The sequence below is a fragment of the Agrilus planipennis genome, unplaced genomic scaffold (assembly GCF_000699045.2).
Source record: "Agrilus planipennis isolate EAB-ADULT unplaced genomic scaffold, Apla_2.0 scaffold258, whole genome shotgun sequence".
Classification (NCBI taxonomy): domain Eukaryota; kingdom Metazoa; phylum Arthropoda; class Insecta; order Coleoptera; family Buprestidae; genus Agrilus; species Agrilus planipennis.
In genome coordinates, this window is record NW_020442425.1 from 321553 (window position 1) to 346762 (window position 25210).

At 32.3% G+C, this 25210-nt stretch overlaps 3 protein-coding genes across 5 annotated transcripts in view; 2 read left to right on the plus strand and 1 right to left on the minus strand.

The window, feature by feature from the left end:
• The window catches only part of LOC112906305, a 44732-nt gene that overhangs the window by 4827 nt on the left and 14695 nt on the right, over positions 1 to 25210 (minus strand). The window lies entirely within an intron of this gene.
• On the plus strand, positions 9762 to 11144 carry LOC112906303. Its single transcript, XM_025980210.1, has 4 exons — positions 9762 to 10036; positions 10316 to 10516; positions 10632 to 10718; positions 10804 to 11144. The coding sequence occupies exons 1-4, from the start codon at positions 9784 to 9786 to the stop codon at positions 11142 to 11144; spliced, it is 882 nt and encodes a 293-aa protein (XP_025835995.1). The 5' UTR covers positions 9762 to 9783.
• On the plus strand, positions 15974 to 18225 carry LOC108739603. Of its 3 annotated transcripts, none has more exons than XM_018473584.2 (6): positions 15975 to 16449; positions 16694 to 16891; positions 17043 to 17150; positions 17209 to 17465; positions 17565 to 17733; positions 17809 to 18223. In XM_018473584.2, the coding sequence occupies exons 1-6, from the start codon at positions 16200 to 16202 to the stop codon at positions 18015 to 18017; spliced, it is 1191 nt and encodes a 396-aa protein (XP_018329086.1). In that variant the 5' UTR covers positions 15975 to 16199; the 3' UTR covers positions 18018 to 18223. The 3 variants fall into 3 exon arrangements, with proteins under 3 accessions (XP_018329089.1, XP_018329086.1, XP_018329088.1); XM_018473586.2 differs by having other exon boundaries at positions 15976 to 16449; positions 17043 to 17123; positions 17809 to 18221; XM_018473587.2 differs by lacking the exon at positions 16694 to 16891 and having other exon boundaries at positions 15974 to 16449; positions 17809 to 18225.

A 25210-nucleotide genomic window follows, 5' to 3' on the forward strand; every position in this document is an offset into this window, starting at 1 on the left:
CCCTCTACAATAATGGCTGCTTCACTCAAGTCCAAAAATGCATCTTGCTGATTAATATTTATCTCACATTCGTCGCTGTTGCCGTATGCTTTTGTTTCTGTCGGATACGTGTGTATTTCTTCTTTTGTAATAGATTCGTCATAGACAGGACTGGTAAATAATTGAAGTTTACTAGTTTCCATTTCGTTGTCGTCGTCGTTGTCGTTTTCCGTCTATTACCGTCAGTCCTATGCTTTCTAGGAATTGCCGATTAACAGGTGAAAGATGATTATATGTGGAAGAACAATGTTGTCTCTTAATCGATGGTCGAGTACCGAATGTTTGATTACTGTTAATAACCGTAGATTTATGTAGACCTTCCCCCCTATTTTTATTGTTAATTGGATATGTAACGGCTTCGTTGTTAATAAATACCAACCCCATGTTGCTTCTTCAATTCCAATCGAACAACGATTTCTTCTCCGCGAAAGTTAATAAGCTGTGACTTTTGATCGACTATCTTTATTGTAATATTACTAATCGCTCGATGGTTATCGATCGGTAAAAATAATTCAAGTTTTTCGATTCAATATTTATGGAATGACCTGGATCAACTGCAGGTGTGAATTCGTATACTGCGTGACAAGGTGATGCGTTACAGGATGAGCCACTGACTATATTGCACTCGATACGAATTGTAGACACCTGGATTATATTTACAGGTAAATCGGACTGATGTAAAGTGTTTTCTTCTAAAATTCGCGGGGAAACCCCTAATTGATTTCCTATACTGTCCTTATGATTAAAGTTAACTTTATATTTACACTTCAGTTCAGATTTTAGAGTATTATTAGGTTTTAAAATTATATCTGAAGGCAGAATTTGAGACTGTAGGTAACTCTCGATATCGGAAATTTCGATCGATCCTGTCGGTAAACTGATAACGATCTCTTCTCCCAGATTGATGAAGTAGTAGAATTTATTGTTGACACCCTCTTGAATATTTGGAATGCTGTTGTATGTGTGAAAGCCGATAAGGACAACCGAATACTCGTAACGATTATCTAACTCTATCGGAGGATAAAAATCTACCGTAAAAACGCTGCTTATACCTGTCAAAGTGAACGTTTGCGACATGACTAATCCGAAATAATTAGGAAGCGGTTTTTTATAGAGAAATTCCAGACACAAATGACCGCAATTGTATGTATTGTACGTCTAATAAGACTCGAAGTTATAATTAATTTGATTGGGAGTTGACGATGATGAGTGTTGCCAATATCTTATCAGTTCTGGTGGTGGTTTTAGATTGCCAAAACTGTCAAAATAATCAATATTTTTGTTCCGTTTTATGTAACAGCAGAAATGTGTACCCGGATTACTACTTTCGTCTAAATTGATTACGCCACTTTCGTATTTTCTTGCGCCGCTAAGCGGTAAAGCGTCTCTCATGAATACACCGCGGAAGTAAGGAATTTTTAATTTTCGCGCGTACATATTAACTTCGTCATTAGTTAGTGCGCGAGAAGGAAGGATTAATGGAAATTTTTTTTTTTTAAATACAAACCCATACCGGATTTGTGTGGTTTCAAATAGAGGCCGCTTCCTTTTCTTCCGAGAGCTATGGCTTCTATCGTTTGATTATGCCGTTTAGCTTCGTCAAGTTGTTTCCTAGCTGCTTTCGCATCGTTAACTGCTTTAACAATATTGGCCACGCCGCCACTAATTCCACCGATTGCAGATATTCCCGCTAGAACGGCAGGAATCAACGGTAGAAATCCTCCCGTTTTAGGTAGTGGAATAATACGCGGTACTCGAATTTTCTTTCTTCCACCCGCTTCTTTTACATATTGTCTTGCTGCTTTAACAGCATGAGCAGATAGTGCTTTAATATCATAAGGATTATTGAATTTTTTTATTGTATCGGAAACTTTATTCACTATCGCTTTACGAAAAGCTTGTTTGCGCTGCTTTATTTTAGTTACCCCTCTTCCGCTCTTCTTCGTCTTCTTCCTCTTCTTGTTTTCCGTATTCTCCTTATTTAATCGGCATCCCATTCCAATTTTTCGTTTGATTTTCATCGCGTTAGTAACAAACCAAGCTGAACTTTTCTCGCCAATAGTAGAATCTTTCGCTTTCACACGTTTCCAAGCCTCCTCTTCTAAAATTTTATCTGCGATATGACGATCTGACAAGTGATTACTTTTAGAGTAAGCAATATCGTGTTCTTTACAAGCTTTGTCGAGCGGATTGATTCCGGGATCGTCGCGCAATAAACGTTTAGATAATTTAGTGCCTGGCCCACAATACTGATATCCTCCTGGTAAATGAAGTTCAAACGGAAGCTTGTTAATTAACGTATTCAATACACCTTCTCCCCTGTGAATTATCATTGAAACTGACTTAGTTCTTCCCTCGACACTATTATTTATATAAAAGAAGGAAGAAGGTGTGAAATATATTAGTCTTACGATGAAAGTTGTACAACAGGCCACTTCCCTGCCTCTCATTAATTTCGACCCGCAATATGATGAGAGGATTTCATCATCATCATCTCATCATCATTCGCTTCTACTGCCTAATTCAATAAGGGCGATAATAAGCGGTCCGAGCGGGTGTGGTAAGACAAATATTATGTTCAGTTTGCTTTTCGATCCAAACGGTTTAAGATTTGCTAATATTTATCTTTATTCTAAATCGTTGTACCAACCCAAATATGAACTACTAAAAGAGGTAATGAGAAAAACTAAAGATGTTGGTTACTTTCCCTACGACGATAATGAAACAATAATTGATCCGTCGGAGGCGAGGGAAAATTCGATCTTCATTTTCGACGATATTGCCTCTTCGAAGCAAGATAAAATAAGAAATTATTTTAGCATGAGCCGACATAAGAACATCGATTGCTTCTATCTCTGTCAAACGTACACTTGCATACCGAAGCATCTGATTCGAGATAATGCCAATTTCTTAGTTCTATTTAAACAGGACGACTTAAATTTGCGACATATCTATAACGATCATGTCAATACCGATATGTCGTTTGATAAATTCAAAAATATATGTATGAAATGTTGGCAACGAAATAAATATGGTGTTTTGGTTATTGTCAAAGAAAATGACCTAAACAAAGGGCGTTACCGTTACGGATTTGATAAATACATTATGATTTCGCCTTAGCTCTCATTTTATCTCAGACTGTTTTACCGTAAACAGGGTTATAAAAAAGAAAAACAGAAAGATGAAAACTACAACTGGCGATAAAGATAAATTGGTAAAAAAGAAACTAATAAAATTATCAAAGGTTGTAAGACAAAAGTATTTAAATTTAAAATCGGGTCGTGAACAGGAAAATGAAACTATTAAACGGATACTAAGACCTGTTGTCGAACCGCTTTCTACAATAGCCGATAAAACACCGGATCAGAGAACGACTGTTAAAAAAGAAGAAAAACTCTCTGTAAAGGAACAACGACAATCAAACCAATTCCCTAATATTTCCACCTTCCCATCACACTCTGATAAGAAAAAAAAGATACAGTCTCAGGTGAAAATGAAGAACAGACCTTCGAGTATGCTGCTACTCCATCAAAGATAAACGAAGTCACATACATTAGTGATAATGAAGGGGACGAGGAGGTATTAGAAAATGTTGCGTCTGCATCGACTTCAACAACGTTATATTGGGAAAATACACCAATTGAGGAAATTCGTAAAAGTTTTCAAGAAGTATTAAATAAAAAAGTGACCGAGGACTATTTAAGCCAATATCCTCCGCTGGCTAGAGGGTATATAGAAGGATTCCTAAAGGATGTTCATAACGAATTCGATACCACATACGGCATTAGCTTTAATTCGGCGATTGAAGAGTGGATGATAGGAAAAAGTATAATGACTTTCGATAAAGAAAGTAATATATGGATTCAAAATACGCCGTTTCGTGGAACGCCCGGTTTATATGAACTGCTATTTGAACGCCAGCCCACAGGCTACAAACTAGCTGATAAGAAAACGTATAAACAGATTTTGGAAATGACGAGCGCCCATCATCGTGATTTCGATCCAGCGAAACAAATAAGAGGTGGAAAATCGTATAAATATACGGAAATAATACGTCCGTTAATGCAGAAGGTTCCCTCCCGCATGCCTAAATATTTACGAAGTCATTCTGCACCGGAAGGAAAAGGATTGAATGATAACGAATATTCAGATATGACATATAACGAACGGCCTATCGAGTACGTTTATTTTGACGATGTTAACGAAATAGTGAATCGTTTACGTTTACTTTTGGCTTCACAAGCGGCGGGAAATGATTCACATTCCAACGCAATCGTTTCAATAATTTCCGAATTGAGACGGGCGGGGGTAGTGGTGTAATTTTAGAATAAATAGTAGACATCTTGAGATTAGTTGCCATTATCACCATGAGTATTAACAAATTCGGACAAACGAATCGCTACGATTTAATGCGCGGCGAAGAAGGAGAAAATTAACAAACGATTTGAACATTTGAAGCAAACTATGAAGGACGAAATTCGACAGGCTTTTGAAAGAGCGAATGAAAATATTAAAGTACTCATTTTATATATGGTAGATCAACAGAAAAAGGAGTTAACGGAATATTTAAAACATCTAACGATTAAAACAGAAGAAAAAACTAGATAGTAAGATACGCAAGATGAGCAAAAAGAACGCCAATGTTTAATTTACGATATGCATTAAAAAGAGAACATATTATACATCTATTCTTTTTTTATCTTAATCTATTAATTAATTATTTAATCGAAGGTTTTGTTCAGTGTGATTGAAATCATGGACGAGATAAGAAGTGAATTGTGTAATATAAATAGAGTACTAAAGAAATTAAAAAAAGAAAATTATTTATTAAATAACTTAACAGCTGAAGAAATACAAGTTTTACCAAGACAATACTTGTTGGATCATGTTAGTTATTTAGAGCGATACCGCGCATGGGATAAATTGCCGGAATATTTAAAGGAAGACGAAAAATTCAAACAGGAATATCCCTGCTTTGAACATTATAATAAAGACAAAGTGCAAATTGACGGTCCTGCTCCTCCGAAAAAATATTGCAGAGAATGCAGCTTGTGTATAAATACCAAAATGCTACAACATTAGTAGCATTATAATAATAAAAATAAAATGAGTCCAAATTTAAAAAAAAGTGTAGTTAACGAAATCCATCGACCGGCTAGAAAGAATTACAGACGTCGAAGAGTAATTATTAAACGGTTGTCGGACTTATATCAAAGCGATCTAATCGAATTACGAGATTATGCTAAAGATAATAACAATTACAAATTTATTTTAATAGTGATTGATTGTTTCTCAAAATATGTGTGGATGGAGGCTATTAAAGACAAATCGGCAATGAAGCGAATATTGAAAACTTTAGATTCTATTCCTAAAAATCTACAAACCGATCAGGGAAAAGAGTACTACAACCAACAGTTTAAATCGCTCATGGAAAAATATAAAATTAACCATTATAGTAGTTATAGCGTGAAAAAGGCATCGATTGTTGAACGCGTAATTAGAACTATAAAAGCCAAATTATTTAAAATTCTACATTATCGCGGCAGTTATCGTTGGATAGATGTAATTGATGATGTTACAAATGATTATAATAACACAATACATAGAACAATAAAAATGACACCTGCCACAGCTTTAAAAAAGCAAAATGAAGAATATCTTCTCAATTCAGCACATAATCATATTAAAATGGTAGATGGTCTTCCAAAATTTCATGTAGGCGATATCGTGAGAATAAGTAAAGTCAAACATGTATTTTCCAAATCTTACACTCTCAACTGGACAACCGGACTATTCGAGGTAGTGAAAATTAAATACACTTATCTCTATATGTATTTATTGGAAGACTTGAGTGGTAATCCTGTTAGTGGCGGCTTCTATGCGGGAGTTACAAAAAACTTCGCATCGGGACATATATTTAATAGAAAAAGTATTAAAACGAAAAGAGAAGAAACTTCTAGTTAAATGGTTAGGATTTCCCGAATCACAAACAGCTGGATAAATACGACAGACGTTGTATAGATATAATCAATAATGGATTACATAATAGACGTTCAAGGTTTCGAAACTGAAGGCCCTTGTTTTGTCGCGAAAGAAATTGCTATCGCGTCTTTGCAAGAAGAAGAAGTAAAAACCTTTGTATTGAAACCGCTGTTTCCTCATAATCTATTATCCCCACGATATAAAACCATAAACGAATGGGTAAAACGACATTATCATGGTATTGGTTGGAATGATGGTTATTTGGATTACAATACTTTGCATAATGATGAAATCGAAAGGATGTTTGCGACTGCTGAAACCACCCGAGTAGCAATAAGTACGTATTGCCGGATAAATCGTATGGGCCGGATATGGCATTGTTAGGACAGACCGTTTTACGCCATTTCTTGTTGGGCCTAATCTGGTGCATATACAAATCACCTTATTACGTACTTCCATTTCCGTACCGAATGAAGCACTGCTTTCATACAACCATATTATACTGAGTTCTATTTCTTAAGGATGAGCCTAATTATATTAGGCAGATTTGATTCATGTAGGCTTTTATAATATATGTATATGTACATATATATGACAAAATGCCTATGTATATGTAGTCTTTCCAGCAATATTTTTTCATCCAAACTCAATCTTAAAATAATTATTATATATACATTTATATATAATGTTGTAATTATTTTGNTATATAAATGACTATAGTCATGCAAAAATCACGTCAACAATCGAATATGTAGTTACATTTTGAAAATAATTAGTGATCTTTCAAATTTTTTATAGTTGCCCTTCAAATTCTACTAAAGAAAACGTTTTAAATTATTAATTTACCATTGTTTATTTTTTTATACTAGTTCTAACTCACTTAGGTTATCATAAGAAATAAACATCTTATATTACACGTCAACACTAATATTTAATATTATTACTCCTTCTCCATACCTATTCAATCTTTTCAATATTCCGTTTCACTTTTATTCGTGTACTAGGTACAGTGCCATAAAGATCAACAGCATAACACAGATAATTTTTTTAGATCATTATATACAGTGTGTTCTTCTAAAGTTTCTATTTTATAATAACAATTAATTTCATATTAGTAGTTTTATCTTTTTATTTTTATGTACGCTCCTTTTTTTCTGAAAACATAATGGATGAAATTAATAATAATCGAAAAAAACGAAAACTTGAAGCTACGAGACTTCGTGTACAAAGATATCGTAAACGCCTAAAAGATAATTGTATCCATGTGTCGAATAATAAATTATTACAACCATCTAATGTTTTACCAATACCTTCCACCAGTCAAAATATCAGTGCAAACCTAAATGTTAATGACCTCAATTTAGAACAACAACAATGTGACAGTGATACAACGGAAACAAACGTGAATAATAGCTTTTATGGACTTTTTGAAAACAGTTCATCATCGACATCTACTGATTCTGATATTTGTGATAACATAGTGTTTGAAGAAGGTGAAAATATTGTTGAAAATTCAGATGATGTAGTGGCTGAACCCGGTGAAAACCATAATAATTTAATGGAAAATGTTAATAATGTAATGGTGGAAGAGGATGGTCATAACCAAGAGATAGTAGACAATATTTTTGACAGTAATAGATTTTCGGATATGAGTGATAATGAAAGTGATGATGATTATAACGAAATTGAACGACTTCGACAATGGGCAGCTGAGGGAAATATTCCATTGACAAAAATAAATGAGTTACTGGGAATTTTAAGAGTAAGAGTGTTACCTGATCTTCTAAAAGATGCAAGAACGTTTTTAGGTACATCATCAGCAGGCTATACAATTCAAAGATTTGGTGAATCTTCTCAATTTGTTTACTTTGGTATTAGTGACTATCTTAAACGCATTGTAAATATTCGTTATCATACTGAAGATGAGTTGCAATTGTTGTTTCATTTTGACGGTTTAAGTGTATTCAGATCGTCCTCCAAGCAATTTTGGCCGATTTTATGTTTGATTTATCATAAATCTATTCGATACAAACCATTTCCTGTTGCACTCTACGTTGGTGATAAAAAACCCGATGATATAAATAGTTATTTGGAACAGTTTGTAATTGAAATTAATCAATTACAACTCGATGGAATAGTTATAAACGATAGATTTGTATTCGTTTGAAAGGTTTCATTTGTGACCGACCTGCACGTGCATTAGTGAAGTGTATAAAAAACCATAACGCTTATTTTGCTTGTGAAAGATGCGAAGTAGAAGGTGAAAGAGTCAGCAATCGGACAGTGTATACAAATTTAACTAGTGTCTTACGAACTCACGAATCATTTTGTCAACAAACGGAGCCAGTGCATCACACAGGAATATCACCACTGAAAGATGTGGAGATCTGTGACATGGTAAAAATGTTTGTTTTAGATTTTATGCATCTGGCTTGTTTGGGAATTATGAAAAAGTGTTTCGACGATTTTTGGCTAGATAATCAAGCAGCTACACGATTAAGCAATGCAGGAAAGCGCCTACTATCATTGAATTTATTGGAATTACGATCTCAAGTCCCCATGGAATTTCAACGAACAACAAGAGATCTTAATGAAATAACCAAGTGGAAGGCAACAGAATATAGATTTTTTTTATTATATGCAGGGCCAGCAATTTTAAAATCTTGCTTATCAGAAATCCAATATAAGCATTTTCTTCTTCTACATGTTGCTTGCCGTCTTTTATCATCTGATTTGGCTGTCATAGATAACAACGATGCTAAATATCTTTTAAACCGATACGTTACAATCGCTAAAGAGTTATACGGTAGTAAATGTGTAACATTAAATATGCATTCTCTAATTCATCTAGCAGATGATGCTGTATACTTTCAAGATTCTATATCTAATTTTACAGCATTTCCATTTGAAAATGCATTAGGTACAATCAAGAAACTTTTGAGAAGTGGAAAAAATCCTTTAGCACAAGTATTTCGGCGACTACATGAAAGATATTTAGTTTTTAATGAAAATGCAACTAATCCATCTAGAAGTATTGAAATATTACGCAAGAAACCTACAATTAATAATAAAACAATAATTACAAAATTAAGGTACAAAGATTCTATTTTGACTGCAAATCATCCAAACAATACAGTACTCATCGGTCGCGATACACTTCTACAAATACAAGAAATATTCTTTTTGGCGCCTCAAAACATCATTCAATTGTCAGGCATACAGTTGAGAATATTACGTCCTCTTTTGACATTTCCGTATTCATCGGATAGTCTACAAATGTGGAAAGTATCTAGGAACACAAATAATGTAATTACTCGTTCTTTAAGTGCTGTAAAATCCAAAACATTACATGATGAAAATGACAATTCAGAAAATATTTATACAATGCCGTTACTTCATATGGAAGATTAAAAAAGATTTAGGTTTACGTGTAACGAACTCAGTAATATGAGAAAGAACGATTAGCTATAAGTGCGTGACTAATAGAGTATGTTTTTATTCATGTTTATATTTTGTGTTGTGTTGATACTAAAATGAATCTCAAAAAGAGAAACACATGGTGTAGTGTTAACCTATAGAAATTTTTGTTTACTTATCAGTGTTATTGCCCATGCCTAAGCATGGCATTCGAGAGTTAGTCATAGAGCCCGTTAGACGTCTTAAAAATTGGCTGTTATTTTAAAGTTTTTAGTGAACTATAGTGAAAATTTGTTCCTAATTATTGTAATTAACAAAACATTTTTATTGTGTGTTGTTTTAAACATGCTGGCTGCTAATTCTGCGTATTCCTTAGTGCTCTATGTGGATGACAGAAAAGACATTAATAGCTTGGAAATGATAGATATCGTTCCATCATCATGGTTGACATATGACGACAAAGATGATTGTTTGAAGTGTCCATGCTATAATAAAGGAACAAAAAAGAACATAGACATTTTTACTAATGCTGTTCAAAATCTTCTATCACCTCCAGCTTCATGGAAATTGCACTGCGTGGAAATTCACGGATACGCAAGTAACTTTTTCTTTTTAAATTTACGATATTTCTATGTGTGATAACTATTTTGAATATTTATAAATTGTAAGACTAAAAAATTAATAATTCAATGAATAAGAAATAGTTTTGATGGTTTTTAATCATTAAATTAGTAAATAGCTACGCATTATACAAAAAATCTAGAAAGATAGTATGACGGTAACCCATTTTGTTGAGTTTTCTATTTTTCATCACTAAAATTTTCATTTGATTCGAATGTATGATTAATATAATATTTGTATCAAATTCAATTTATAGATACATATGCCAGTGGTCTAAAAAGATTAGAAACGCTCAAAGTTAAACGTTTCGCGTTTACTACTGACGATGATGCTGATGAAGAGGAAAAGCAGGAAAAGATTGAGAAGCAATACCGTTTAAAAGGTACAAAAGATACAGGAAAAAAAGTTGAGCAACTTTTGTCTGAATGTCAAGAACATTTTGCTGCAAAGGATCCTAGTAAGTGATACTTCTTTAACTTATTTCTTCAGTTTCTCAATATGTTAAATTATACACTCAGCAAAAGAATTGTTTGATCTCAAAAATCAACATTGATATATTTGTGTTCCAACAGTTAATCCTAACGAAACCAAATCAAAAGCTGCCAGTGCACGATCGGCGAAGACTAAAAAAAAAGATAATTTGGATGATGTAATCATTGGTAAGCATTGTTATGCGATTTTTTTCAATTAGCTTTTTACTATAATTATTCCAAGGGATTAAATATTTGTTTTCTTCTTCTTTAGCTATAAATGAATTGCAGACCGTTATGCTCGATCGTTTTAATAAGTTATCATATCAAATTGGAACCCTTCAATCAGAGATATTAAAACAAAAATTAGAGATTGAAGAGATGAAGAAGTCAAAATCGTCACATCTAAATGCACCAGCTGATCCAAGTGGAATGTTTAATATTGAAGGATATGCCACGCCTTTCAAAAACATCCATGATTTTGAGAAGTTTGATAAGAATTTAGGAAAAAGTGTCGAACTGCGCCAAAAAGTTGTAAGTATTATGTTTTTAAAGGCATTATTAAAATATACTAGTAGACAGACAAAAGTAAAAATAATTACAATTAGACAATAAATGTTTACTAAATGAATTCTATATTTTTTCAATTAATCGAACTGCTTTATAGGATAAATAATATCTTAGTTTATTGTAATTTTTAGTGTTTCGTAATTTCAATATTTTGTCTATCTACTGGATGGTTTTTATCTAATGATTTCGTTATCCTTAACAACAATTAAATTAATGTTTCACGCAAAATTCATTAAATACTAAATATTTTAATACTTATTAAGAAATGGTTTTCAACATCTCTGATAATAAGTAATCATCTAAAATATTAACGAATCAATTGACTAATTCTCAAAAAATTATCTTTTTTTTTAGGTTTCTATAATGTACCCTTGTTTGGATTTGGCTGAAAAGCCTTTAAATTCGATAATAAAAATTTCTAAAAAATTTTTTACAAAAGGAGTTTTAGAAAACTATACAGCCGTTAAGCCAAGGCGAAATAAAAAAATATTAAAGAAAACAAAATTTTACTCACTTATATATGGTAAGATTATCAACATTGATGAAAAGTTTTAGTATATTCTGAATTCATATGTCTTACAAACTAATTTTGGACTATCTTGTGGTCAGTGAATTTGCAAAAACAGCAACTAATAAAATAACTGAAAAGGAATTTGAAAAAGGAATGGGAAAAATAATCAACTATGCAAAAGACTGGGATGGAGGTCGTAAAGATCGGTACAATACAGATGAAACAAAAAATAAAGGAAAAACTCCATCAGCTGATGCTACTTCTGCGTCATCTCCTGCGAAAAGCTCTTCTTCTATTTCTGATTCTTTTACAAGATAACTTTTTTGATTTAATGCTTATTTTAAGATACTATTATTCTTTCGATTTCAAAAATAATCTTAAGCAGCTATATCTATTAGGGTTACATAATTAAAACATACAGTTTTTTTTAAGTATACTATATACAAACAATTATTGTCAATTAATTACTGATTGAATCTTAAAAATCTCAAACATAAAGTATATAATTATGTACTAATATTATTTTTCATTAAAAAACCAAATTCATAAATTTGATCCGGCTTAAATTCATAATATGATTACGTCCCAATTTCACTTTTTTTTAATGGGCCTGATTTTATTTCCTTTAACGGTCCATATACGTTGAGGCGTTACATTTTAAATATGGGCCTTATCAAATTTGCCTAAATACGGCCATATTTTAAAATCCGGAATATACATTGGGCCCATATTTCTACCACACTTAAATGCTACTCGGGCATATACGTAATGGGAACGTAATGGGAGCGACGGTGGTTTCTAGAAGAATTTCCAGACTGTCGAAATATAATTAATTTAGAAGAAATGAAAGATTTCCCATCGCTCGTGAAATTATTATCTACGTACTATTATAAATACTTTTCATGTAAAAATCATATAAACTATATTGGTAAAAATGCAGCTTATTGTGTCGAGTAAAATGTTATTGTTTTAAAGTATTGGTTGCACAGTATTATGTAAATATGTATGTACAACATTTCGTATTAAATGCGATCTAATATTTTAATTAATAAGGTTAATAAAATACATTTCAAATGAAATAGCCGTCAGAGTAATACTACTCATTCGGGTATTGTCAACGGTAGAGCAGCAACCCGAGTAGCAAATAAGTACGGCTAACCGGATTATATATAAGGGCCGGATAAGGCAATATTAAGGCTAACCGTTTTAAGGCGTTTTCTATTGGGCCTGATCCGGCATATATGAAAATTTCCATATTATGCATTTTATTTTCAGGTCCGGATATTCATTGCCTTTGGCAACCCGTTTTACGATTTCCCTTCCTTTTAAAAAATGGGCCTAATTTCATCAACCGGAATTAATGCATAATATGAAAAACAATAGTTTTCTGATCCGGGCCTAATATTATAATTTTTATTTTAACCATATTCAATGTTTTTATATTTTAAGTATGTATTTACATATTTCTAAAATAATTTTCTGTATTAAATTAACAAACATTGTTAAAAAAGTAATGATAATTTTCTATCTATTTAAAAAAATATTTTACCATTTTTACTGGTTAAAATATTTATAAATGTAAAAAAAATATGCATGTAGTTTATGTGATAATTCTTTGAAAAGGATTGTTGTTAAAATAAAAACTACAGTATATGTCAGTGGCTAATTTGGGTCACTTGTAAAACATATGTTAGATATCTAACATATTACGCGCTGAGGTTTATGTATACATAAACCTATAGTTAATATATATACAGTTAATATTGACGACTTGTGTTGCTCGAGGAGTCATCCCTCTTTTCTCACATACCTATTCAATCCGTTAAATATTTCTTTTAACTTAACGCAGTACAGCTATCGTTTTTAAAAGGATCACATATTCTTTTCTAATTATTGCTCCGTGTAAATAATTAAATCGAGATTTATATTTTCCCATCAAGTATTTGTATTGTTTTATTTGTACAATATAATGGAGGAAGATAATATTCATCGGAAAAAGTTAAAACTTGAAGCAACACGATTACGTGTACAAAGATATCGTCAACGACAGAAAGCTAGTTCTTACGATGTCTCAGAAAATGAGTCATTCCAAACAGATGATCCTTTACCTTCACCTTCAACCAGTCAAAATACCAATACAGGCTTAAACATTAATGAAATCATTACTAATTTTGAGGTACATGATTCCGATAACAGTTTATCATCAACTGACAGTGAAACATGTGATAATATAGTGTTTGAAGAAACTGAAAGTAATGTAGAAAATTTACATAATATAGTGCTTGATGAAAGTGAAAGGAATCAAGATTTTGTAGATAATATTGATAATGTAATGCTCGAAGGGGATGAAAATGATGAGGACAATATTTTTAATAACAACAGATTTTCTGATGTAAGTGATGACGAAAGTGATGATAATGATAATCATAACGAAATTGAAAAACTACGAAAATGGGCAGCTGAGTCAAATATTCCTTTGATAAAAATCAACGAATTATTAGGAATTTTACGTGTGAGAGTCTTGCCTGACCTTCCAAAGGATGCAAGAACATTTCTAGGTACGTCATCTGCAACTTATACGATTCAGAGGTTTGATACATTGTCTCAGTTTGTTTTTTTTGGTATTACTGATAATCTTACACGTTATGTCAATTTTCTTTATCATATTGAAGAACAATTACAGTTGCTATTTCATTTCGATGGTTTGAGTGTATTTAAGTCTTCTTCAAAACAGTTTTGGCCAATTTTGTGTTTAATTTATCATAAATCGATTAAGTACAAACCATTTCCCGTTGCACTTTATGTTGGTGACAAAAAGCCTGATAATATAAATAGATATTTGGAACAGTTTGTGACTGAGATAAATCAATTGCAGCGTGATGGAATCAATATTAATGGTAGGCCTTATGAGGTTCGTGTGAAAGCTTTTATTTGTGACCGACCTGCACGTGCTTTGGTGAAGTGCATAAAAAATCATAATGCTTATTTTGCCTGTGAAAGATGTGAAGTGAGGGGTGAAAGAGTCGAAAATCGTACTGTGTATACTGAGCTGACCAGTACTTTACGAACTCATGAATCTTTTTGTGAAGAAACTGAGCCGGTGCACCATTCAGGAATATCGCCACTTAAAGATGTAAACAATTGTGATATGATAAAAATGTTCGTACTAGACTTCATGCACCTTGCTTGCTTGGGCATTATGAAAAAGTGTTTTGATGATTTTTGGCTTGATAGTCAAGCAGCTTCAAAATTAAGTAACGCAGGAAAGAACCTACTGTCGTTACAATTACTCCAGCTACAAACACAAGTGCCTACAGAATTCCAACAAACAACAAGGGATTTAAATCAAATAACAAAGTGGACAGCGACAGAGTATCGTTTTTTTTTTGTTATATGCAGGGCCAGCAATCCTAAAATCTTGCTTGACAGAGAATCAGTATCACCATTATCTCCTTTTACATGTTGCTTGTCGTATTTTGTCATCAGATTTGGCTGTAACAGATAATGATAATGCTAAATATCTCTTGAGGCAGTACGTAACAATAGCCAACGAACTGTACGAACAAAACTGTGTTACATTAAACATGCATTCGTTAATCCACCTAGCTGATGATGCTGCATACTTACAAGAATCAATATCATATTTCACCGCATTTCCATTTGAAAATTGTTTGGGCACAATTAAAAAACTTTTAAGAAGTGGGAAAAATCCCTTAGCCCAAGTTTGTCGACGACTACACGAGCGATGTCTAGCTTATTCTGATCATTCGAGTGATCCATTGAGTGACATAGAAGTATTAAGCAAGAAAACCATGAGTAATGGTAAAACAATAATTAAAAAATTAAGATACAAAAATTGTATTTTAACCATAAGTCATCCGAATAATACAGTACTGATGGTCATGATACAGTTTTACAAATTCGAGAAATATTTTCTTTACCACCTCTCCATGCTATTCAAATAGAAGGAAGAAAATTAAGAATATTACGACCTCTTTTAACATATCCATATTCATCCGATAATTTAAAAATGTGGAAAGTATCAAGAACTGAAAATAATATAATCACTCGTTCCTTGAATTCGGTTGTATCAAAAATGGTTACATTTATTATTAATAATGAAAACAACAATACAGAAAACATTTACACAATGCCACTACTTCATATGGAAAATTAAAAAATTGTATGTGTATGTGTAGGATACTAATAGTGAAATGAGAAATACAGAAACTTTTTCTCAGAATATAACGAGTTGAGTACGTTCTCTCATTTGTGTTTATAACTTGTGCGGTAATAAAACAATCTCTAAAGATAAATAGTATTATGGTGTTTAATTTATAGATGTATTTGTTTACGTTTTGAAGTCCATGTGTTTGTGACTAAACCTAATCTTCGATCGTTAAACAGTATACACAAACGCACTTGCGTCGATACAAAGATCAGTTGCTTAAAAGTTTTCGTAGTGAATGTATCGTAGTTTTCTGATGATCGCTAATTAATATATTCTCAAATATTGGAAGTTGATTAAATTATTTATCTATTATAGTTAAGTGAATAGTGAAGAGTTTCTATCAAACATTTTTTAAGAAATGGCTGTAAACACGGCATATACACTAGTGCTGTTTGTAGACGATAAAAAAGACAATGGAGATTTAGAAAGTATTGACATGGTTCCATCGTTTTGGCTGAAGTATGATGAAGAAGACGACTGTTTAAAATGTCCGTGTTACGATAATGTAACCATTAAAAATAAAGAGATTTTTAGTAATGCTGTTCGAAATCTTCAACCACCGCCAACGACATGGTCTTTTCATCGAGTAGAAATCCGGGGATATTCAAGTAAGTTTTCTTTAGATGTGCTGTCCAGTACATAGATATTTTCGGTAGAAATATGTATTTAAATATTAACAGATAATAAAAGTAGTTAGATTTTAAAATGAATGATTTATAAGACAAAGAATACTTTCGATAAATTCTAATTATTTACGTGAAAATCAATTAAAAAGTAAAAATTTATTAAGCAATGACATAGCAATTGAGTGACTGGGTTATTAATATTTTGTTCGATGCACTTCATTCATAGATACATATGCTATTGGTCTCCAAAGGTTGGACAAACTTCAAGTCAAACGCTTTGCTTTCACGACTGATGATACTGATAATGATGAAGAAAAACAAAAAAGTATTGAAAAGCGCTATCGTTTAAAAGGATCAAAAACTTCTGGGAAAAAAGTAGAAAAATTATTGTCCGAGTGTCAAAAACATTTTGTAGAAAAAACAAGTAAGAAAATTGCTCTTGCTTTTTTGTGTTTTTCTCCTAACTTGTTGACATTTTTATTTATGTGACGAAACATACTTTGAATATAATAAAATTGATATCTATATAATTCTTGCTCTTCAATGTGGTCACTTATATATTTTTGTTTTAATAGATGATTCCAATGAAGTCCAATCAAAAGATGTTCAACCAATGAAACCTAAGAATAAAGACAATTTTGCTGAAATTATAGACGGTAAAATTATTTGCATCATAATTATAAGTAATTACTGCAACATCATCGTATAAAGGAATTATATATTTTGTTTTTTTTTTTTTAGGTATTAATAAGATGCAAACGGCTGTTCTGGATCGCTTTAATAAGTTATCGCACCAAGTTGGAACCCTCCAGTCAGAAATACTTAAGATCAAAGCCGAAATACAACAATCCAAAAATTCAATGCCAGCACAACATTCACTAGCTAATCTAGATGGAATTTATCAAATCGAAGGATATGACATAGCTTTTGAGAACTTGAGTGATTTTGAAAAATTTGATAAAGATCTAAAAAATAATGCTGAATTACGGCAAAAATGTGTAAATATCCTCTTGTTTATATGTTTATTTTTTATTTTAAATTTCACATTACAACAAATTAATCATCTAATGTAATGTAATTTAAACTTTTTTTTGTAGATATCTATCATGTATCCATGTTTAAATCTATCAGCAAAACCAATGGAATCAATTTTAAAAATAGCAAAAAAATTTCTCAAGAAGGAAGTTTTAGAATTCTACACAGCCATTAAAGAAAGAAAAGGAAAAAAAATATTTAAAACGACATCCTTCTACTCTTGTCTATATGGTAAGATAAATATTACTGATGAAAATTTTCTACTAATTTCAGACTTCTTATAAAGCAGTTATGTAATTGTTACAGATGTCATTATAAGTGAATTTGCCAAAACTTCATCTCATAAAATCAATGAAAATCAATTTCAAAAAGATATTGGTAAAATGATTAACAACTCTAAAGACTGGGATGGAGGCCGCAAAGATCGTGATTCTAAAGAAAAGCCACAACAAAATGAAGACTCTACACGAAATAAACGAACTATATCGAGCAGTTCATCTTCTGATAAAGAATAATTATTATTAGTATTGAAAATTTCCCTATATTGGAATATTTATTAACGGCGAATTATTTTGAATAATTTTATGTTATGTTATTTGCGATAAGCGATTTATTTTTCCTTTATAAATAAGAAGCTGCACAAGTCTGCTGTTCATTTCCATTTTTTCACTTCTTTTAGACTTGTGTTATGTTTTTGATTATTTGGATTTTAAAATTCCAATAACCTAATATTATATTATATTATAATANTATGTATACATAAACCTATAGTTAATATATATACAGTTAATATTGACGACTTGTGTTGCTCGAGGAGTCATCCCTCTTTTCTCACATACCTATTCAATCCGTTAAATATTTCTTTTAACTTAACGCAGTACAGCTATCGTTTTTAAAAGGATCACATATTCTTTTCTAATTATTGCTCCGTGTAAATAATTAAATCGAGATTTATATTTTCCCATCAAGTATTATTGTAATCAATATATAATATATATTTTTCACTGATGGACAAAACCTGTAAACGTAATCCCGGCTGGATCTACAATCTTATTAGGTTCTAATTTTATTTCATTTAATGGGCCTAAATTTAATTTTATGTATGGACCTGATTACGATTTCTGTTCCGGGCCAGAGATTATTACTTAATACGGCCCATATCTGCCAAGGCGTTACATTTTAGATATGGGCCGTATCAGGTGTTTTTAGATATGGCCGTACTTCAAAATCTGGCGTACACGTTTGGGCCATATTTCACCCATACTCTAAATGCTACTCGGGAAGGTCTCCATATTTCTATTGTCTAATTGTATTGTTCGCATTCTATAGAAATGCCTGTTAAAATTAAGTATGTGTGTCCTAAATGTAAAGGAGAAACCGATGAATTCAACTCAAATTGCATTCCGTGCACTTTTACCAAATATAAGAATATAGAGGGTTATAAACACTGTCCGGCAAACTATTTTATTCGAAAAGGACCCGCAACTAATGACAATTAGTAACGTTATTTAGTATTATTTCATGTTCTAGGTCTAATGGTATTTTCGATATATGAATACACAATAGATTGTATTAGTAATAATAATAAATAATAAAAATTAAAAAAAATGAAATGGACTTTTTGGTTTGTTGTGAAACTTCAAGGGTGATGAATCGTTAAAATACGTTATATTTTAAAAGAAGGTGATCACATGGAGAGTTAATGGATCCGTCTCCCTACACAATCAAATGATGAATTTTCATGGGTTATGAATTATTACTTGTACCTTATTATTGCAATTCTTTCTGTGAAAATTGTATTCCTTATTGCATCTAATTTGTACTCTATCAATAAATTTCGACTTTCTTCATAGCTAGTTGTAGAAAAAATGATATCGTTTTATGGATATCATAATAACTCTACTTAATAAAAGCATATGATTTATTCGCCTTTTTTTTATATATTCCACTATTTGAAACGAATATTTATCTACGCGCTTACACATATGAATAGCTCAATAATAACGCCCTGTGTGTATGTATGTATGTTAGTGTGTAAATACTGCGTTTTACCGACACAAGCTTACTGCACATTAAAGAATATTTTTTTTAATATGTAACATTCATAAGCGATAAGGTAAAAGGAAGTGAGTGTCATCAAACACAATCGGTTACTTGTTAATGTGTTATACGAGAGAAGATTTAAAAGTATTGGTTAGATGGTAAATAACATCATTGATAAATTGCTTGTCCAGTACACTTTTATAACTATAAATACTAGAATTAGCGAATAAAAAATCAATCATTCTCTACTTATCATCATGCAAAAAAAAACAAGAAAACAATTTCATAGTGAGCACTCTGCCCAATTTCTCGGTAAGCTGTTATCTCATTTGATTGTTTATGATTCCAATATTTTTCCCTAAATTATTCATTTTAGACTAATTTCGTGATAATGTCAGCCTGCCAAGCACTGCTAGCAACACCCTGAACCGCCATTCGTACTTTTGGGGTGTTTTAATATGAGTGTTTATTATGCCTTAGGATTAGTTAATTTCAAGTTAATTTGGAAGATTCCTCATCACCTTCCGCCACACTCTATTTCAAATGAAAGTCAAACAATTGTTATAACCTAGTAAGTGTTGTTAAAGTTCCCAAAACAAAAGCATGATACGTATGCAAGATTCGAGTTGTTTGCAAAACAATTAAATGCAACCATCGAAAATAAAATAAGGATTAAATAAATACCTTATTATTGCTTGCCGTACTATTCGTAAATATTAATTCTTTTGCAGATTCCCGAAATAGGCGAGGAGCCAGCAATCCTGAAAGATCCGTCATCGCGGATTCTAAAATTTTTAATGAAAATTTATAGTTTATACTCACACGTATAAAATGCGCTTGGTCGGCTTGGATTTTATTAGCCGGTAATGATTTAAATAAATTATATATGGTTAAATTCATTAAATGTTTTACCATCATCGTGGATTTTAATTTTCCTATTGGTGATTTTGTGCAAAATGTTGTACTTAATTAGAAAAAAATCGGCCGACCAACATTTTTGAGCAAATACAAATAGCTTCAGTAGCATTTTGCCACATAGAGTTTACAAACATAGTGCGTAAAATTTTTTGCATTAATGTTTTCCAACATGGAGGAATATTACTTGAATTGAAATTTATNGTACCTCCACAGAGATAAATATTATTATTATTATATCAGCTCATACATTTTTTAGTTCACTTAACAGTCTACTCTATAGGTCAAACCTATTTTTGTTATTCATTTTGCCATCTTGGGTGTGCAACAATTAAAATAAATAAAGTGTACTAAAGGTTCTTGATAACTGAACCAGATAAATGTGTTAAAATAGTGTTTTTGAAAACTCCACTCGAACATCGTACGTTTTAACAGTACAGTACCGTTGTGTTCATTGTGACGTCATCAATTACGTCTATCCACCGATATGCATCTTTGTAGTGAAGTGCCCTAAATAATTTAGTTTTGATACTAATTACACGCACAACAATTGATGCTTTTTTATTGAATAACTACTATAATGTAAGGTACGAAAAATAAATTATAACTATATAGTATATGAAAACTACACTCCAGTAATAACTGCCTTTCTATATTTGTTTCTTTAAATCTCATATTTAACATCGATAGGCTGGCGACTGGTATCCCATTCGTTTTTATTTGTGTTTGGCTAGTGTGACGAAAGACCAAAGAAGGAACCACATCAAAACATGTGAGGGCGACAGATTGAATATATGATAGTACATAGCCATCTTTTGACAAGTGTAGTGGAGCGATGTGATGCGTTGCATGTGCGTTTATTATGCGTAGATAATATGGGTAACATATTATTGGTTTATTAAGGTGATCACATATAACTGGAATATACGTATAAATTTTTGATGACTATTGAAGTCCGAGTTTCCTGAGTTGCTCCAACTTTCGCGGTGTTTCGGACAGTCTCTAGCTGGGTGACCATACTGATCACATTCGTAACATTTCATATTTGCTAATTTGGTAGACCTGTTTTGACGGTTCGATGAGCCACGCCGGAAACGGTTGCTTGAATTTGTTCGAAAATTTTGGTTGACGCGATTAGCGCTGTTACAGTTTTAATTTTATATTTTATTTCTAACACTCAGTATGGTTCACAAACTTTGAATATAATTTAATTTATTACATTAAAGAAAATACCTACAATTTAAATATGCCTCAAGATAAGGTTACAAGCAATAGGTTTGTAAAATGTCATTCAACTAGTGCCTATCATATAATTGCAGCGTCGGCACAATTACAATAGAGCAAGAAATATGGATCACAACCAAAACTAATAATGAAATAAATTACATCAATTGTACGCACCTTGCAGAAAAGCTAGGTTCATCAGTCTGTCGAGCTCTACCGGGCTTGCATGCTTATACAGGTTGTGATTATACAGCAGCTTTTGTTGGTAAAGGAAAAATTAAAGCCTACAACCTCCTGTTACAAAATGAAGAATACCAAAATATGTTTGAGCATTTGACGAATCCAGAAGACATAAATAATAAACAAATTACAGATTCAATACAAAGGTTTAAAAATGAGATGTATAAAATAATCAGTAATGACGTGAATGCTGCAAGATTTGAATTATTTTTAAAATTTTTTGCAAGTACATGTGACAAAGAAGAATTTTATAAAGGTATAATAAATTTCAATTCAAGTAATATTCCTCCATGTTGGAAAACATTAATGCAAAAAATTTTACGCACTATGTTTGTAAACTCTATGTGGCAAAATGCTACTGAAGCTATTTGTATTTGCTCAAAAATGTTGGTCGGCCGATTTTTTTCTAATTAAGTACAACATTTTTCACAAAATCACCCATAGGAAAATTAAAATCCACGATGATGGTAAAACATTTAATGAATTTAACCATATATAATTTATTTAAATCATTACCGGCTAATAAAATCCAAGCCGACCAAGCGCATTTTATACGTATGAGTATAAACTATAAATTTTCATTAAAAATTTTAGAATCCGCGATGACGGGTCTTTCAGGATTGCTGGCTCCCGGACTAAAACCAAACGGAAGCCACGACAGGGTCCTTCCCGCAGAATATAATCTTAGACGTAGTATTTCTTATGTAGTAGTATAGTTTGTTATTATTAATAAAACATACTAACATACATACATATATGCATACATACATACATACATACATACATACATACATACATACATACATACATACATACATACATACATACATACATACATACATACATACATACATACATACATACATACATACATACATACATACATACATACATACATACATACATACATACATACATACATACATACATACATACATACATACATACATACATACATACATACATACATACATACATACATACATACATACATACATACATACATACATACATACATACATACATACATACATACATACATACATACATACATACATACATACATACATACATACATACATACATACATACATACATACATACATACATACATACATACATACATACATACATACATACATACATACATACATACATACATACATACATACATACATACATACATACATACATACATACATACATACATACATACATACATACATACATACATACATACATACATACATACATACATACATACATACATACATACATACATACATACATACATACATACATACATACATACATACATACATACATACATACATACATACATACATACATACATACATACATACATACATACATACATCCAAGCATGCATACATACATACATACACGCAAATATTTGCAGGCGTGGCGTATTGTAGTGGGCGTTAACAAAAACAAAAAACCGTAAACAACAACAAAAAAAATGGACGATGTCACGCCTATCCAGTCATTATCAAAATGGACGATTACATCATTACAAAATATTCCATAAATGGCAATGCGGGGTGAACAGGGGGGGAACGATTGCAAGCCCGAAGGCGTTAAAAAATGGAGGATAACAACAAAAAGCACCCACATGACACAAGAGGGGGACGGGGCCGGCCAATCAGAGGACAAAATCTAACGAGCGGAAGTGCCGTAAGAAAAGCATTGGGAGATAAGGAGATTTGCCCCTAGATATCCTACTAACAAGAACGCCTTATGAATTGTGGTTCGGAAAAGTCCCCGATGTTTCCAATCTACAGGTTTTCGGAAGTTTATGGTCACATTCCAAAAGAACGACATACTACCAAGCTCGATGAAAAGGCTGAACAATTAATATTTATTGGATATTCCGAAGAGTCGAAGATATATCGTTTATTTATTTCTGAACAAAAACACAGAAACATCAACCATCAAACAGGAAGTACCATTATCATTCCAAGAATATGTTATAGAAACGGAAGAAAGTACTGACGATGAATCAGAAACGGCTGCAAGTGATGATGATTCAAGTTATCAACCAAGTAGTATTCTAAGTGAGGACGACGACAATTACGAAATCCAAAAGAAGAATAAACAAACGTACATGCGCAAATGGATAAACAATCAGATTGGGAATTTACCAGATAAAAATGGGACATTGTATCAAAAGACACGAACGAAGTCGCAACTGTTTTTCTATTGTTAAGAAATAGTTTGTTTGTTTGTTAATAAAGTGCTATTTATTCTGAGTTGGTGACTTCGTTAGTCTTACATCAAGAGTGGGATTCGTTAAGTTCTCTTTTAGAAAGAAGAAAACAATATTTCCAAAAATGACCCCGACTAGGGTGAGATCTCGAAGCCGCACAAAATCATCTCACCGTGGGGGTAGAGATAGATCAACTCACAAACATAATCACCCACTACACCGAGAAAGCCGAGAGCCGTCCATTACAAGTCGACTGAGTCAGGCTCTAGTGACAGGGTTCGAAACGGTTATAGAAAGGTACGACGGTCAGAGCAGACGCGGGGAACCCCAAATCGGTATGTCCCAGAATATTATTTCAGATTTTAATCCACTAAAACATAATTTAAGTGATTGGTTGCATTCTGTAGACGAATTTGCTAACATGTACAGGTGGTCTGATACGGTTACTAGTTATTTGACGTTAAAGTTCCTGCAGAAATCTGGTACAGAGGGCTACCCACAAGAATGTTTACGTGGACAGAGTGGAAAGATCTGTTGCGAGCAAATTTTAGACAAAAACGCGATTTATATAACTCCCTAACAGCTATGATCAATTGTAACCCAAAACCTCGTCAAAGTTTGTATGAGTATCATCATTTTGAAAAACTGGCTTTGATACATAAACTAAACCTTTCCTTATCCGGTGAAAACCAAGTAAATTTGATTATGGAGGGTGTCAGTAATACAAATATTAAATCCTCTGTAGAAACGGCACAAATATAAGACGCAACTATTTTGGCACAGAGATATCTTAAACAATTTTTAATTTTACTTTTATTGTTCATATTTATTTTGTTTGTCCTCCAGTTACTTAAATAATCTTATAATACTGTAGCGACCACGAGCGTGATTGTGTTCGATCGAGCATACGTGTGTGTGAGCGGCTTATCGATTCGCCGACTAGCCGCGGGCGCTTTTCTTCATGTGCGCCGTATCTGTAAACGTGTGTGTCGTACCTGCGTTCCGGGAAAGCAATTAAACCGTTCAAAGAAAACGAGACTTCTCTGGACGGCTGGAGAA

Coding starts and splice junctions, on each gene's coding strand:
- LOC112906303 (XM_025980210.1), top strand. CDS start 9,784: ATGCTGGCTGCTAATTCTGCGTATTCCTTAGTGCTCTATGTGGATGAC. Junction 10,517..10,631: donor TTTTGCTGCAAAGGATCCTA/GTAAGTGATACT, acceptor GTGTTCCAACAG/TTAATCCTAACGAAACCAAA. Junction 10,719..10,803: donor TTTGGATGATGTAATCATTG/GTAAGCATTGTT, acceptor CTTCTTCTTTAG/CTATAAATGAATTGCAGACC.
- LOC108739603 (XM_018473584.2), top strand. CDS start 16,200: ATGGCTGTAAACACGGCATATACACTAGTGCTGTTTGTAGACGATAAA. Junction 17,151..17,208: donor TATTTGCATCATAATTATAA/GTAATTACTGCA, acceptor TTTTTTTTTTAG/GTATTAATAAGATGCAAACG. Junction 17,466..17,564: donor CTGAATTACGGCAAAAATGT/GTAAATATCCTC, acceptor TTTTTTTTGTAG/ATATCTATCATGTATCCATG.